The 18580-nt window shown below is 39.2% G+C and overlaps 1 protein-coding gene across 6 annotated transcripts in view; it reads right to left on the minus strand.

The window, feature by feature from the left end:
* adgrb3 (adhesion G protein-coupled receptor B3) overlaps positions 1-18580 on the minus strand; it is a 139460-nt gene that overhangs the window by 60939 nt on the left and 59941 nt on the right. For 4 of the 6 annotated variants that reach the window (XM_086092330.1, XM_086092328.1, XM_086092329.1 and 1 more), the window contains 6 exons: positions 17942-18106; positions 15607-15771; positions 14100-14201; positions 7214-7321; positions 5442-5638; positions 1885-1953 (listed from right to left, as the gene is read on the minus strand). In XM_086092330.1, the coding sequence (XP_085948456.1) occupies positions 1885-1953; positions 5442-5638; positions 7214-7321; positions 14100-14201; positions 15607-15771; positions 17942-18106 (806 nt within the window). The remainder of the gene's footprint in view (positions 1-1884; positions 1954-5441; positions 5639-7213; positions 7322-14099; positions 14202-15606; positions 15772-17941; positions 18107-18580) is intronic. The other 2 variants (XM_086092326.1, XM_086092325.1) reach the window with 1 other exon arrangement.

The raw sequence follows: 18580 nt of genomic DNA on the forward strand, positions 1-18580 counted from the left end.
ACTAACTAAAACTAACTAGAGCAAATCTGGCCTTGATTTTAATCTTTGGTAAATAATTTAATTCGTGAGCCTTTGGTGTTTATTTTAAATGTGATCTGAAGTACTGTATATTATTTCAACATTAACCAGAATAACTCTGCCTTCACATGCTATGGTAAAGATGGACCTTACCACTCGGACACTTAATTACGACTGAGTTTAGTTCATGTGCTTTTGTTGTTGTAGCAACAAAATACACATGGCATCTGACGTCGTATTTGCTCGTAAAACCAAACAATTACAGCAAATAATGAGTTGTGAAGGACAGGACATTGAATTGTGTATCCTATCTAATTGTGTAGATTCTAAAACAACCTGCTTGTGGACAACAACACCCCTATAAGTGTTAATATTTCTTGCCATTCGCGAATCCTGCAGCACTCTCCGCCATGTTGAAAACTTGAAAGGTTCATAATTTCGATACCACATGAAGGCGGCAAGTACATTTGAAAGTGTGTCACACAGAAGCGAGGCATCTAGCAACAGCCAATAGAAAAGCACCTTCAGATGACATCACTCCTTGGTGACAATTTTGCGTGTTTGACTTTTGGCTCCAATGCCTCAGCTTGTTTTTCATTTAAATGCAACGCTAGGTAAGAGATTATTTTTGTGATTTTATCATGGTGTTTATTCATTATGCGCACAAATAATATATTTTTTTAAAAACGAAAACGAATATTGAAACCAACTAAAACTAAACTAAAACTAAGCATTTCTTAAATAACTAAAACTAATAAAATGAACAGAACTGCCCTGAAAACTCATGAAAACTTACGAAAATAAAATACTCAAAATGAAATAAAAACTAAGTAAAATGAAAATTCCAAAACTATAATAACCCTGCTTTTTAGTTTAAGTGAACTTTATTTTTTGAAAATGTATTAATCTTACAGTCTTTTAATTTTTAGCTCATTTTATCATATTGTTCCTTAGCTTAGCTTTTAGCCTTTTATGTTGTTGTCTTTTAGCTTTTAGCTCTTTTTATTGGGGGCCCCACTGCAGTCAATCTAGGCTGGGAGTCTCTGGGACGGCAGCACTCCGTGTGGCCGTGGGCTGTCATCCCTTTCAGTATAGATGAGCTTTTCCTCACATGGTTTCTCTGTACCCCGCCATGTCTTTTTACATAGTTCTCAGGTTGTGTGTGTGAGTGTGGGTGTGCTCATAATGGATGTTGACGGGAGGTTTTGGGTTTTGTTTTCATATTGTACTATGGATGTTTTAATTACACAGCACTTCAAATGTGATTTTTATGTATGAAAAGTGCGCTATAAATAAAGTGTGATTTGATATTCTTGATAAACAGCGTTGCAAGAGAACCACAGCACACTTTGAACCACAGCACATTACTGCAGCACTGCATCCTGTAATAATAAGTGCTTTTCCCCCAAAACTGCTCATTTCCCCATCTTGCCCGAGAGAGACCCACAACGTGGAAGACTGACTTTTAGCTGCTGCACTATAATCAATAAAACATTTAAAGCCTGAAGTGCAACAGCGTGCTATAAATTCAACTTAAGTAATGGTCTAATCACACTAATTGCCATGATTTGTATCTGCTATGTGGAACAATGTGCAGAATAGAAGGCGCCTGCAGTGCTTTTTATGGCTGGGCAAGTCTCTGTGGCGCTGCTGCTGCCACCAAGTGGCGATCTGCGGAAGTAACCTTCATAACGAGGCCACATGCGATATGAGGACACCTGCTAAATGACCCCTGTGATGCAGAGCGTTACCTAAGCACAAACCTGACTTTTATTTAAGTCCATGGATGGCATGGCACAACAGCGCGTGCGTTTTTGAGTGCATAACACTCATGTGGACCTGAATTATTCACCGCGACATGCCTACCTTCTGTGCATCCTCCCATTTCTCCTTGTTATCCTCCTCCAAGAGATTGCTGATGATTTGAAAGAAATTCTGCGGAGATATAATGACAGGAAACATGATTAACCTCATCACACTTCCCTTTACCCTCAGCTGCTGACACCATTCAAATGAGCAGCGTCTTCGGGGTCATAGTTAATCTGTGAGATGGGGGCAACAAAATACAAAGTCTCCTTGAACGCACCGCTGCAGCTTGCAGCAACATATTGAACGCTGGAGGAAATAAGCACAAGCTGCAACCATGGGGGGGGGGGGGGGGGGGGGGAGATGAAAGGGAATGTTTGAGCAGCTGGGTGCATTGTCTTGTTCAGCGGGAGAGAGGCGGGAATGCTTGGGGTGCTTGCCTGCAGTCGTAATAGGACCTCGGTCTGATCCTTAGTCTTGTTATTTCGTCTGGTCCACAGTGTGCCTGAGGGAGTGTCGCTCTCTCTCTCTCTCTCTCTCTCTCTCTCTCTCTCTCTCTCTCTCTCTCTCTCTCTCTCTCTCTCTCTCGCTCTCTCTCTCTCGCTCTCTCTCTCTCGCTCTCTCTCTCGCTCTCTATCTCTTGACACAGGCTATCTTGTTTTCTACTTGAATGCTTATGCTCCCTCTGGTGGTAATGTGCCCACTTTAACACTGCATTAGTGCAGAGACGCGTCGAGGGGGGTGAGGGTGGGGGGCGGGGAGGCTCCTGGCTATCTGACTGCTCTGCTGCCGGCCCACACACCCCAAAGAGCTCCGGTAATAACCGCGGACACAATGCTTTTCTCATCTCGGAGATTTTTTTATGGTGCAAAAACGGCTGGATTGGCTCAAGGTCGCCTGTCCACGTTCGACGACAAATTCCCGTAGAATATTAGCTGCTTTCATGGAGACGACATGTGATCAGTGAGGTCTGAACATGCCGGGCATTTCAATGACTAATTCATTTTTTACATGCCTTGAAAATATGTCATGTCTTTTATAAGACACCGACTTTTTCCCCCCCATGAGTCTATACTATAACATATATCTCCCCGTGTTGCAGTGCAAAATGCAGTGATAGGCCTATATAATTATATCAATATAAACAATAAAGGATGTAATGTGTTTTTTTATTATCTTATCAGTGACAAAGAGTAAAAATTTGCAAGAATTGTTTTTCAATGTAATTCTTTTCATATTTTATGTAATTATATATTTAATAATTGAGAGCAAAATATAATTAACCCCTCATTTGCTTGATTTAAAACAGTTTTGTGTATTGTGCCACGTGAAACAAATGGATGGTTTGCTATTTAATTTGACATAAAATTAGGCATACACTAGAGTTGGGCGATATGGCCAAAAAATAACATCTAGATTTTTTTCCCAGTCATTCTGGAGGAATACTATTTTAGTAATAATAATGAAAACATTTATTTAAAGAAACTTTGATTTATGAAAGAAATCTTGAACAAATTGTTCAGACAACAATGTATGACAACAAATAATTTACTGACTTTAAATACATTTTAAATTAAACATAACATCCATAGATTGTGCAAATAAATATTCATAGCTTGTGCATAACTTGCTTAAATGCCACAATTAAGTTAGTAAATATGTTAAACACATCTTGTAAACCACCCATCCAGCATTCCATATACATTAACATTTGGATACAACAGAATTCAAGAGCAGCTTTTAATAATTCAAAAAAAGAGTGCATTTATTTATAAGCACCTCCATTTCACAATTAAGCTAATTTTCAAAATTGTCAATTTTCAAATCTTGTTTCAGAGGTACATAGTAGATATAACGATTTCATAACTAGGGCTTTTGTGATATACAAAAATGAGACCAGGATGAATCATTAAGCAAAAATCCACAATTATATAATCTATAACCTGCACAACCCAATTGAAACAAATATTTTAGAGAGGGGAAGTTAAAAAAGAAAGAAAGAAAGAAAACGTGGTGGCTATGTTCAGAATTAACCGAGCACATTCAAAATCATGTTAAATCCGAGTCAGCACACTGCTGCCACAATTTCAAGTACCTCTGATTAACCCCAAATAAAGTTCAACTGTTCTGGTAGACACTTCCTAATAATTTTGTTGTTACATCTTACAGCACAAGCCATGGCCCGCAGAGAGCTTCCACAGCTTCAGAAGGATTTCATTGCTCAAAAGTATCAGCCAGGAGAAGAGTAAAAAATAATTTAAAGTTAAATACACCAGGGAACACAGTGAAGACAGTCACCATCAAGAGAAAAATGTGCACAACCTCGACATTACCAAGAACTAGATGCCCCTCGAAAATTGATGACGAAAGGAGAAGCAACTGGTCAGGGCGATTGCAACATTGGAGGAGCTGCAGGAAATTCTAGCCACTACTGTACTAGCAGTTGAGTACATGTGACAACAACAAAGTCCCATCTTCATATGTCGGGGCTATGGGGCATGGTACCACAACTGAAGGATTATCTTAAAAAGGAAACATCGAAGCCTGGCTTGATTTTGCAAACACATTTGAAATGTCCAAAACACACATGCAAAATGTGTTATGGGCCCAATGTTGAACCTTGAGGCCGTTATTCCAAAACAACGTCACAGCATCATGCTTTGGAGCAGTTTTTCTTCAGGTGACACTATATGGAGTGAATTAGGAACACTTTCTATCTAATATCTGTGGGGTGTACACAGGAGATGTCCTCGCAATCTGACAGATTTGGAGCATTTTTGCAAAGAAGAGTGGGGAAATAGTGCAACATAGATGATAGACTCAAACCAAAAAGGCTGAGTGCTGTAATAAAAGTCAACAGTGCTGCATCAAAGTATTAGCTTGAGGGTGAGTGTATTAATGCATCCAGGTCATTGTACATAAAAAAAAAAAAGTAAAAGTTTTTAATTGATCATTATTTTCCCTATCCTCAACCAAGGCAATTTGTTAATATGACGAGATTTGGCCGAAAATCAAATCAACAAACATTTAATTGCTGCCCATCGACTTCTGTTTTAGTAAACAGGACGAGCAGACAGTGAGTAAATCACACGCGTATGCTGGAGTGAGCAGAGATCCTGAGGCCTGACAAGGGTGTCTTTGAAAGTGACACGGCTCTGAGAACATAAATTATCTTATTGAAGATGGAGGTGGAGCTTTAGCTATAATCTCCATCATTGACATAAAGAGGATCAGGACTGCAGTCAAGCCCAACATGATGAGATGAAACAGCTTAGGCTGTGGAGGAGACTTCTTAATACAATGGAGCCACGGGCTTGTTTGTCAGCCATTGTGCTGCCTCAGACATTTCTCTAATATATGACAGCGTTGGCAGTGAGAAGATCACTATCTGTTTTTTAGTATCACATAACACCACTAGCTTTCTTGTATTAATTAGCTTTTGAACAGCAGTCATTTTGCCATAATAAAATACGAGCGGGATTACACTGGAAATAAGTTTGTGGAAGAGTGGTGCAGTAATGGGCATAATACAACATTGATTAATATAATTAGTTGTTAGGAAATAATTTGTAATTGTTTCAGCAGAGGCGCTGGCTGCAAAAAATAAAATAAAATACCTGCACGTCATCAGAAGACGGCTCATAGCTGGCCCTCTTGAAGGTTTCGGTCACATTGCGCAGGATCTCCACAGAAGACAGCAGGTCGCCGGCATAGAAGTTTTTCCTCTGCGTGAGGTCCAGCAGGTTTTTGGTCACCTGGGACATCCCATCCCCCGCCAGCATCCTCTGTCCCTTTGCGAGGTGGCCCTGGACCTCCAAAAACAGGAGAGGACAGAACTTGAGGCATCGGCGTCCTTCACATTTTCAACAGACAGATTCACATTGGAGGAAATGGAGTGCATGAAATATGAAAAGAATGCTTATTTTCTCAGAGACCTTTTAAGTGACACTTAATATTTGAGCCAGACTCGATTGCATTGTGCCTCACAGATGACTGAAATGAGCCAATGTGAATAAAAGGTGTTAACTGGAGCAGAAGACATACGTTTAGACAGACATTTCTAATTAAAAATTGAACTTGCTTTCTTTATGAGCGCACGGAATATGCAAATTAAAATGGCGGCATATGTCCAAATAAAGTTTCTACAAAATGTATTAAACTGTAAATTATTTTTGAAAAATTTATCTCATAGTAAATAATATAGAGCAAACTTGTCATGACAGTCAGGGTTCCTTTTAAACAATTAGGTTGATAATCTGCATCGAGAAATATAGGAGTCTTTGCAAGATATCTTTCCAAAAGTCAAGGCTGCATGGAAAATCCCAATCAAAATGTGCACAAAAAAAATAAAAACAAAAAACAAACAAACTAATACATAAAAACATAAAACAGGAAATCATAGTAAAGTGTTTGAATGACTGATTCGTATCAGTTAACTTTAACTGCTTCTCAATCATTTTTTTGTTACGCCCTCCTCCAGGAAGAAGAAAATATTTCACCCCCACCACCTGCCAACTCTCTGCCACGACTACAAATAGTATAATTTGTCTATAAAATTGTTCAAAGTACCCCTCTGCTTGTGCACTCTCTGACAATGAGAGCACCACTGCCACCTTCTGTAGTGGATATGCAATTACACTTTATCCTAGGAGGACAAAAAAAAAGTTCCCTGGGGCTCACCCCCCAATTTGAAAAGGACAAACTCAAATTTGGCCAGGTTATAGACAATTTGCTGCTTCACTGTATAATTCCTAAGAGGTTTTGAAATTAAAATGCAATTCAGTTTAGAAAAAAAAAGTTATAAAGAAGGCATAAAAGCTTACATTTGTTTGGCTGTAATTTTCTATGATCTATCGGAGACTGTTTTTGCCCAAAAAATTAAACGATTTCACATAAAACACGAGGCATCGTAACTTAAAAGCGGGCATGTTTTTGGATGACTTGTGAAAGGTATTTTTAATCAATGGATTGAAACGACTAAGCCGTAACTCCTTTGAAATTCTGGCAAAATCTAATGTTTTTATAGCAAAATACAGCATCACAGCGCAACATGTCCTCCAAGTTTGGATGACTTGACACTGTTTTAGAGACAATTTGTTCTTGGGTCGAACGTAATTGGAGTTCAGCTATTTACATCCAGTTGATTTAAGTCCAATACACTAACAAAACACAAGGGATGTGTGAGAAAATGAAGACAATTTATTACTGAAGGATAGATGGCAAAACGTTCCCTTTCCCACTCTATTGAAAGAGCTATGTTCGGCCACAGTGCAATGGAGAATGGATGATTGGTGGGGAGAATGTGCTGGGGGTTGTCGGGGGGGGGGGGGGGGTAACATTTTGATGTATTGGGAACAGAGGATGCGGGAGGGAGCTGACTTTGCACCTACTGATTGCTGCAAGTATCTGAATTCATTTGTTATGCATCGCGCATAGCTCGGCTGCTCCCAGAAGGCCATGCCACGGTGATCCAAAGAGCAGCGTCGACTGGTCGTGCCTGCGAGACGGAGGGAGGGAGAGAGGGCGACGGATTTGGAGAGGAGGAAGCGGCGGGGGAGGAGATAAGAAGGGCGATGAGGATGCGGCGCGGAGAGTTTAGGGGTGGGATTAAGACCAAAGGCGGGTTGAATGACAGGAGGGTGCAGCGATGTCGGGGAGTTGGAAACAGGAAATGAAGGGAAAAGAAGAGAAGAGGATAGACATATTAGTTCTTTTCATGAGATATTTAACAATCCCCTTTTGTCCAGTTCTGCAGCTCATCACTCACTATCAAAATTTGATGCTGCGTATTCAATTATGCAGTGCATGTGAGAGTGCTTCTTAAATGTATTAGCAGTAAAATCCGAGTCCCGTGACTTGTAATATGTGCATCACGTCTTGTGTTATTAGTGCAACATGCAAACTCAAGATCGGTTTATTCAAGCATGCGGCACTGCCGCCGTGGTGGCTGACAGGCGATGGAACAGCGATCCAGAAATAGCAGAACCACCCAATATCCACCCACACGGCCGTGCGCATCCTACATAGACGGTCCAACATCACACCTTCCCAGCTGTCGACCTGCTGGAGTGCACTTCACAGATCACCCGGCCGCTCGACATCCCGAGGAAAACTCCCACGGTAACAAAACATATCCCTTGGCGTCCCTACCTCACTTAAACCTTCGCTGTTGCTTGTTCTCGCGTTTTCCACATGCCAACAAACACACGCACACACACACACACGCACACGCACACACAGACACACACGCACACGCACACACAGACACACACACAAGAAGATAGGCCACAAAGCCACCGCTCTGATACGCCCACCTTCTCGGCAGCTACTGTCTTATTGTCTCACACATACTCCGGCTGCACTAAAACGTCGCCCTTGCAGCACAGAGCGGAGACTTTGGATCGGTTCTACTCACTAACTCCAACCACAGTGACGACCACATTCCAGCATCACACCACAAACATGCCCCAACCCACAAATCACACAAACTTTATAAGGCAATTCTACTTAGTGTCATGATCATTGAATAAGAAGTTGTTTTTAAATGTTTTTTTAAATTGTTATTATTATTATTGTGATTATCGGTATTTCAGCTTACTTTAGCATTGGGAAATTGTAAGAGCCATTCTGTTACTGAAGAACAAAGATGTTTTCTTGTCCTCCTGATGACCCCTGCCTGTTTTGATGCCATGGTAATGTGAATTCAGATTGGGGAGATGAAATTAAAATTGCCAAAGGCAAACATTCATTGATGTGAAATGCCTGAATGTCTTCTATTGCAAACAAAAAACAATAATCTGGGGGGTGGGGGGCTTGGAGAGGTTGTCCAAGGAGCTCAACAATAACAAAAACACCACCAAAAAGTTATATATTACTTCTGAGCAACAAAACAAAGTGCAATATGAATTCACATGTATAACAGAACATATGGTGTTCCACAGGGTTCAATTCTAGGGCCTCTGCTCTTTTCATTGTTTCTGCTGTCCCTGGGTTCCAAGAAAATATAATAATCTATCTACCTGCAGGATTTGCACTGTCAAATTGAGAATTGTCAAATTTCTTGACAATAATATGTTAAATGTGACCTTATTAGTCTAAACATGACATTCTGAATAATATATTGTTTGTGAAATATGAGTTAAAAGGCAAAATCCAACCCTTTTTGTCCATCTGTGGGGGCGGCCATTTTGTCTACTTGCTGTTGATTGAAGATGACATCAATGTTGCTCAGGGCTTAGGCAACAACCAATCACAGCTCACCTGTTTTCTGAAGCTGAGCTGTGATTTTTGCTACCTGAGACCTGAGCAACATTGATGTCATCTTCAGTCGACAGCAAGTGGCAAAATGGCCGCCCACTGAGATAGATAAAAACGGCTGGATTTAGCTTCATAACACATATTGCACAAATGTAATATTAATCAGAATGTCATGTTTAGACTATTTAGGTCACATAAAATATTATTGTCAAGAATTATTATTTATTTGGTTTACTTCCCCTTTAAGCTGCATGGAGAAGAGGAATACAAGAACACAACACTTTATGAATTCAAGGTGAAGAGAGCCAGATTCGATGATAAGGCTAGTCCCCCTTTTCATTTTTTTTTAACCAGTAAACCCTATAACTATGTCTTGAATTTGGAATAAATAAAATAAATAAATAAATAAATAAATAAATAAATAAATAAATAAATAAATAATAATAAAGGGTTCGGTGAATGCGCATAGGAAACTGGTGGGGTTTAGTACGTTCAACAAGGTTAAGAATCACTGTATTATACTATGTTAGGGTCATATATGGATATATATTAATTATGCAGAATGGGTGAAATTAATACAATACAGCCTTATGTTACAGAACACAGTTACATTTTTTTGTAGCTGCAAGCACATAAGAGCTTTTTGGTGCATTAACCTGTGAAGAGTTTAATAGCTTGAAGTTATGTTGCAGTAATTGCTCTCTCCTTTAGATGAGTGACATCAGACTTAATTGATAATTCAAGCAGCAGATAGGGACAGAAATTGATACAAATGGAACCCTTTAAAAATGAATTATTAACATGTCACAAACAATAAATTACATTATGTAAATGAGCCCACTGTACGCATGTGCACTGACACCAATGTAATTGTAAAACACTCAGAATTAGATTTCTTGGCCAAGTTTGTAAAACACATAAAGAATTTGTCTTGACAGTAAAAACCTGTCTGAGAAAGAACAATGACTAACAGAAGGAGAAAGAAAGGGAAGCCTGGCGGTTCGCTAATTAGCGTCCTGACTTTCTTAGCTGCAGAACGAAAAGAAAAGAAAACATGACTAAGGAGGCACATTGCCCCCTTTATTTTGGAAAAACCTTCCCCAAACTCCCCTTCTGTGTCTCCAACTGCATTTTGTCAGTCCTTGGGTGTCTGTCAATTCTCGGTACACTGATTGGAACCTTTTCTAAAAAGATTTATATCAAATGTCAAGGCGCTCTGGAGGCATCACAGTCAGCGGCAAATGACCAAATCAGCTGCCAAAAGAAGACTTCCCCCATCCTGCAAGATGCCATTCATTGATCAGCTAATCATCTCTGAAACCATGCTGCCTAAAGTGCCGTACAATTTCTTGGAGACAAAGTGTGCTCACATCTTCATGGTGTCGTTATCTAAGGGGGGGGGGGGGGGGATCTAATGGACCGAGAAGCACTGATCCAGCAATGCTGAACATGATGATACTGTTCTAATCAAGCGCTTTAAGTGATGTTAATGCGCTTCACAGTGTTTTGACACTTTGTCACATACAGTAAAAAAATAATAAAAAAATTCTTCAAGTTCAAATGCATTTCTCAACCTCTTTGACCTTGTACTACCCCTCTACATAATGTGTTGGTACGCCTTCATGTAGTTTTCAATAATCTTGCCAGCAATAGTGTCTTCAGATCAGGATAGAGGAAGCTTATTTTTTCCAACAAGTAAGTTTTTGGATGTTTTTTGTTATTGTTTTAAGAGGAGATGGGCCGAGGCAAAAAGAGCGTTGCATTTTGGTCTTGATCCAGATACAGGTTTTTTTTTCACATTAAGCCTACATTCTACGCAGCATAGAGCTGCCAATGGGGAGTGAAAATTTTGGACTGGCAAATACGTTTGTAACGTACTTAGAAATATGATTAGATCTACTTGCAAATTGAATTACTTTTAAGCTAAATGCTTAAAGTTTTAAATTTGTTCTTATAATGCCACAGTGTATTGACTTTAAGTTAAGCATTGGACCTACATTATACCAATACGTTCATAAATTAATTATGCAAAAATGGTTTATTCATATTTTTTATTATTTATTATGTCTGCAGTGCATGATTTTCGTTCTGCATTTTTCCCCCACAATGCTGCAGTGTATTGACTTAAAGTTAAAAAAACAAAAAAGTTAGTTTTTCTTAGCATTTGACCTACATTATACCAATACGTTCATAAATTATGTAAACATTGTTTAATCATAATTTTTTCATGATTTATTGTTATGGTTGCAGTGCATGATTTCCGTTCGACATTTCTTTCCCATAATGCCACCGGATATGCACATGTGCAAGTCATTACCCCGTTTGGGGAAAAGGTTTTTAGCATCTAGCCTAGAAGTACCATCAAATGTACATGCAAATACGTTTAAACACACTTACAAATAATTTTGAATGTTTTTGCCAGTCAAAAATGTTTACTAAACATTGGCAGTTCCATGCTTCCATAACATTCCACTTGCATTGGGGAATTTGATGGCACAAACAAGCGTCAAATAGAAAGGTTTGACATGTAAGAAGTCATTTAAATGGAACGTCTTAGACTAAAAATGCAAATAGAGGACATAAATGTGTTTTCTGTTGTACCAGTCAGCTAAATGGATGGTTACAGGACAGAAATCCCTTAATTTTCTGTTTCTGTGTAGCTTGACAATAAAGCCCTTTTGTTGTCTTGTTATTATCAGACTGCTGCTGAGAGTCGAAAGTGACAATGTGAGTAGACAAACAAACACGGTGCTCCACATTGTTTTGTCTTATAATTTTGTTCATGGTTCAGCCTTGGCAGAGGTCTGCATTCTTAGAAGTACTTTTCTCGTTTAGAAAATCTTTCAAAAAAAACAACCTTCCGTTCCAATCATACATGCTTGCGCTTATGCTTTTGTCTGATGAGTTGTACTTGAATTATTTGCGGGCTTTGTTTCCGTCGTCTAGCCTGTGTTTCTATTCCGGCTGAGATTTCGTTGGCGTAGTTCTGCTTTGTCAAAATCAAATTCATATTCTGCATGGCTGCAGCTGAGCTCGCGCACTTGGGCCCACCTGTCTTTCCACATTGAAGCACTATCCCCATTGGTCGAAACTCCACCCCCCCTCCACAAGCCGACCCCATCTTTTCGCCTGTGGTGGCAGTTGTCACCAGTGATGGGTGAGCCGGCGCTTATGCCCCAGCGCTTATGCCCCAGCGCTGGGTACTGTCTCCATGATGACCTTGATGATGACAGTAACAACGGCAGTGTAAGCGCCTATGCCCCGAACACATTTGGACGCGTCACCAGAGCTGTCTGACTACATTCATGTCTCATATTTAGTTGCGTTGCTTGTGCTGATCAATATTTCATCCTCGTTAAGTTGGCCTCAGTAGTCGGAATATCCTGGAGGGAAGAAAGAGGCCTAATCATGGTTTCCTTTCACATCAGGTTCTGTCTTCTGAACTCAATTTGAATACAAAAGGGAAGCTATAGAGATTCTAGTCCATTCAGAGCTTCATAACGCAGCCTCTACAAACCCTGCTGAGATTTTTGCTGCGATTAATTACCTTACAAACAAACTTGACCTGACCTGAACTATCCTCCATTAAAGTCTTTTTCCAGGATAAGTACCAGTGCAGTTTAAGCATGAAATATGTCTGCTCTCTTTTATTTACCCTTTTTTCATTGCATCAGTCCATCCATTATGCAATCACTTAAGGTCAAGCGATTTTGCACCATAGTGTTATTATTCTCACAAACCTCACCTATTGTCCTTCTCTACTGACAGACACAAAGATGGTTTTGATTCCTTCCATATGACAGAATGTCTTGACATAAACAATAAAGCCTTACAACTTGCTGACATTACTGAAGTACGCCTTTCAAGATAAAACGTGCTTGAGATGAATGTACGTTCAACTTGCTGATCCCACTGAAGCAGACTTTTCAAGATAAAAATATGCTTGAGATGAATGCAAAGTAGAAACGATAGGATATTCATCAGTCCCACTAGAATTTAAGTGAAACAAGAGCACTGAGTCTAAAATATTTTTCAACTGTGACACTAATCAGTGAATTGCAAAATTAAGCAAACATTCATTTGGAACATTATTTACCTTTTATTTTAGATTAACAAGCACATCAATATTTGAATATTGTTTTTAATAATTTCAATTTAGTCCGACAGTGCAGTTACTGACTGTGCATAATTTGTTATGTAAGTAAAATATGAAATGTTTCACCAATTAAATCATTCGTTCATTTTCATTATGTCATCAGTCTAATTTATATACAGTATAACCTAAAAAAAAAGTGTTAGAAATACAAATATTTCAAATGTCGTCCATTCTTGATTAAATACATGTTTACAATTGGTGTCCTTGAAAACATACACAAGGTGAAATAATATCACCAAAATCCATGCTAGTTGTTCATTTTTCAAACCCTTTTTTATCTTGTGATTTTTGCATTGTACATAAAGCCAATGCCATGGCATTGTCTCCTATCACAAAATTAAGCAGTGTGACTGCTCATGGTCCTGCCAAATGCTTTAAAAAACACACACCAGTGAATTTTTCGATAACAATGCAATGCAATGAGTCACAGCACCCTGCAAATCTGACAGGTGCTGCCAAGAGTTATGTTGCGTGTTGAATTGGGATGAAGGGATAAGGGCATTCTGCTTTGGATTCGGCGGCGGAATTCTGGCACCAGATTCTGCTTTGGTGTCACAAGGTTTTGTAGATTTCACAAAGATTAGACAAGAAACTTGTAGGACAACAATGCCTGATGTGTAGTTTCTATACTGCAGTGCATCTTAACAGAAGAAATTCAACATTAATGGCATCATGTGGCCTGTGGTAAAACAACATAAACTTGCTCAATCCCTTTTTTCTTTTGCATTTCTTATGTTTTTCCTTAATCAAAAATAAAAGAGAAAATAACTGCCTCAATGCAAATATAGGACTTGCAAGCAAAGCATGGACCCCCCACCCCCCAAAAATTTAACATTTAAAAATAATAATTGCTTGTTCTTACCTGTAGCATTTGGTGGACATCTATTAAAGGCCAGTTCCCCTGAAGGTGTTCGTCTCCACAACATTGACGCTGCATATTCCTCAGGACAAATCTCATATGGTGCTGAAATGCAAAGTGATAGAATTGTACTGCACACCATCGATGCAATCTCCCGTTTTATTTCCCTATTCATTCGTATTTCCTGCATAGTGTAATACTTTCTTTGCGTCAATTGAAAAGGATACTAGTATCACGTGAACACGTGAAATGCTCATATGTGTGAACACATCATAGCAAAATTAAATAAAAACAAAATTAGCGGTGTGAGCTTACAAATGGATCTGTATTTTACCAATAACTAGCAGCAAGGCCAGCTAGCAAACAGCCACATCTAATCAATACCAATTGGATTTTGTACATTAAGGGTCAATATGTTTTCTTTTTTTCTTTTATTTCAGCAAAACAGAATTTGACCAGCTTTTTGATTTGTTCAATTGTCGACTCACTACTTTTGCCTATGTAGAAATTGGTATTAAAGCATGGTGGGTCACAGTTAGCATGCTAATAGTTGTTTCCTGACATATCTGCTGATAATGTTGCTTCCTTATAGGCCTATAATGTTAATTGTTTTACTGCGACCAATTCATACTTCTGAATGTTTGCAGTCAGTTCACCACCATCTCTCTTTGTTCAATTGTTGATTCACTGTCTTAGGGAAGCGTATTGCATTTACTTGAGAAAAAAAACCCTCCTGTTTTTCTGGCAAATCGTGTGTGTGTGTGTGTGGGGGGGGGGGGGGGGGGGTGTTTTTTGTGTGTTATTTTTTCAATTTTTCGGAATATTTTGTTTCCCTTTTTTGAATATTTTTATATTTATATTATAGAAAATATTCAGAAAAAAGAAAATAAATTCAGAATTAAAAGAAAAACAGAAAAACATATTCAGAAAAACAGAACATCAGCTTCTGTTTTTTGGAGTATTTATTTATTTATTTACCGCTGAACTCCAAGTTACTTGTTGCAGATTCGCTAATGGTGGACACTTTCTCGCTATCTTCGCTTGAGGTTAAAAAAAATCATATTTTAAGGCATGGTGGGTCAGCGTTAGCATGCTAATACTTGTTTCATGAAATTGTTGCTAATAATGTTGCTACCTTATTTCATGCTGATTGTTTTCCTGTTATCAATCCAGACTTCTGAACGTTTCCAGTCAGTTCATCACTTTTTTTGTTCAATTGTTGACTCTAACTTCACTTGAGGTAGGAATTGGTATTTTAAGGCATGGTGGAGCAGAGTTAGCATGCTAATAGTTTCATGACATTTTTTCTGATAATGTTGCACCCTTATTTCATGTTCATTATTAATCCAGACTTCTGAACATTTAAATAAGCATCTTGTTTCATCTGTGTCAAAGGAGCACTGCATTTCCTTTGCATGTTTTTGCTAAAAAGAAGCATCTCCTTTCAATACCTGAAGGAGGAAGCACGGGCTGCTAACTGTTAGAGTACGTCAAGTGTTTTCTGCCTCACCTGGGCATCGTTGGTCGCTGCACTTCCGGACTTCTTCTTTGTTGCCGTCACACTGATGCCCGGTCGTCGCTGCCCCCTGACAGACTCGCGTTCGCCTCTGCCATCCACCGTCACATGACTTAGAGCAGCCGCTCCACGGACCCCACGGGTTCCACTGTCCGTTAGCTGTAACACAGTCATCTTGTTAGGATCAAATCAGAAACATCCAATTGGACAAATGTTGTTTTGTTATACAGTGTGCTTATCTCATATCAGTCATTTTGCAAGTTTTCAGACTCAGTATGCTAGTAATAGTCCAAAATTGAACAAAATAACTTGGAGCACTTAGCAGCATGTGTGTTTTATGGCTTCAGAAGCCTCTCAGCAAATGGTGATTATTTCCCTCATGCTGCCAACGTTAAAGCATAATAATTTCAAAGTTGCCATAACCAGCAGCAGGTTTTATGCCCTTGTAATGAAGACTATTAAACTGAGCATTAGACAAAACAATGCCACCCTTCAGCAATGTAGTAATTCCCATAACCTGTTCTCAAGAAGCGGGAAAGACAGACAGCACAATTTCATTGTCCTCCACCTAACCTCCTTCTCTATTGCTCACAAGTATAAACCAGAAACTGCTCAGTCATGCTGGCCAGAACTAACTCACATTGATATGGATGAGATATGACGATATGTTTGTTTTGTAGCAAATATATTTTGACACTCTGCACTGTCCTTCATGACCTCTACCAAGGAGGTTAGTTTTACACCTTCATTTGTTTGTTTGTTTGTTTGTTTAGCAAAGTGTAACTAGTCAACCCATCCCCACATAATTTTGTTGTTGCATATTGGAGAGGGTGACCAGATATCCGACTTCATTTAAACAGGACTTTGAACATTATTTTGTCCCATTTTTACGCAGGTCCGGTCGTGACGTTCCAGTTTTTGTTTTAGTTCAGTCAGCAAGCCGATTGTTTGGGCTGAGTGTATGCCCACCACACGGTTGTCCTAGCAACTTATACGACTAATCTAACTACATTTAATCGCTAACAGGCGTATTTTTGTCATACCGTAACTAAAACTATTTCTTGCTTCGGTGTCTATTAATCATGGCAAATGTAGTCTTTCTAGCATAATACTGCTGTTGCTGGTCAGACCCAACACAAACTGAGCTATTCTGCTGGCATATTTCCAATGTTACAATGTGGGAAAGGCGCAAGGTAAACAGCACAGCTGGCGTTTAATAGCTGCGGGAACAAGTCAAATAGGTTGGATAGTGATGAGTACATTGTCTTGTTTCGCACTGTTAAACTGTCCACCAACATAGCATTTAGCATTAGCTAAAGCAACACAACCACCGGTCACCAGATTCACAAGAGATTATATTTGCTATAAATAGTTCCTGGTGATAATTTATTATATATTTTATTTTCAGCGAAATTGTAGTGACCTTATTTAAATTGAGAAAATCTGGTCACCCTACCCTTGGGAAAAAATAAATAAAAAATTGGGCATCCAGGATGAATTTTCCAAGGAGCTCAATGGCATAATGTTGCCTTATTAAGATGATAGCTATCTATGAAGGTGCCATTCAAACTGTAATTACTATTTGGGAAAGATGTATATTTTTCACCATCAATTTGATGTGCCGTATGATGGCATAGCCAGTGTTAATCCGCAAGCGTTTGATCATTCACCTTGTGATACATTTGAATTGCTAAATTGGCTGAGCTCATTAAAGACAAAAATCGCACAATGTATCATCACTGTGTGAAGCCAACAACAACATTGGGTTCATTATCACAAAAATAAACACAAACACCCTCAAAAGCCTTGATTGTTTCTTTTAGTGCTTCAGTTTGATTGTGTAGTTGTGAAATATGTCGACAGACTTTCAGTATGAAAGGAGGATAACAAAGAAAGAAATGTGTGCTCTTTCAGGCTGCAGCAGCAGCAAAAATTTCATCAGGAGATTATGTGAAGGCCTTGGTGTGATGAGACAAGGCTTGATGGAGGCCACTAAGCTGACATCTCTGAGCCTCTAATGCATCAATGGTGTTGACAGACAGGGTGGACGCCTAACCCGGAATTCTGTGAAAGGCATACAGCATTTCTAACTGGATTGAACAAATCCAATTGATAGAGCATGGTCTAGAACATTATAGCTTTTTTCTTGATTCTTTCGCTCTGAAGACTTTTTTTTTTTTTTGCTGTGCAATAGAAACCGCAGCTAAAAGAATCTAGGGTCACTACAAATAAAAATGATTGCAATAATTATAATGCAATCTGGGCTTCCATTCATCCGTTCACATTTATGGAATTAAGAGACTCTGGCTTTTTTTTGTTTTTGTTTTACCTGTGCAGTCAGGATTATGGCACTCTCTGCTTTCTGCCCAGTGACCGCGACACTCCGATCCCCCATGTGCGGCCGCCGAGCACAGCCTGGTCCTCTGCTGAGTGCCGTTGGCACAGGTCACTGAGCAATCGCTCCAAGAGCTCCACTCTTGCCACTGTCCATCCACTGGGGTACCAGCCACAACACAACACGCGTGTCGCAAGTGATGGCCGAAAAAAATAAAAAATAAAAAGGACAGACAGAAATGGAAGGAGATTTAGAATAAAATCCAGTGGGATAGAAATGTATTAGGCAACATGCGTACTTCAGAAGGACTAGACCACAGCTTTACTTTGTGATGACTGTCAAGGTCTTTAAACTATTTAATGCTGTCTATGCAGAGGACAAGAGCAACTCTTAACAGGGTGGAGGCAACACTTAGTGTGAAGGTAAAAATAATGATCAGCACTAATACGACTTTGACGCCAGCATGATATTGACACTTCACAGGGTTGGTAAAGTACTACAGTACAAGTTTAAATGCACCACAAACGCTGCATCGATTCAGCTTTGTTCTCATGATTGATTGCAGCATGGTTATATGCATAAAAGCTCAACTGCTTCTATTTTTAGCACATGCTACACTTTGCTAATTGTAAT

The sequence above is a fragment of the Leptonotus elevatus genome, chromosome 13, assembly GCF_054856555.1.
Source record: "Leptonotus elevatus isolate MCC_2025b chromosome 13, RoL_Lele_1.0, whole genome shotgun sequence".
Taxonomy (NCBI): Eukaryota; Metazoa; Chordata; class Actinopteri; order Syngnathiformes; family Syngnathidae; genus Leptonotus; species Leptonotus elevatus.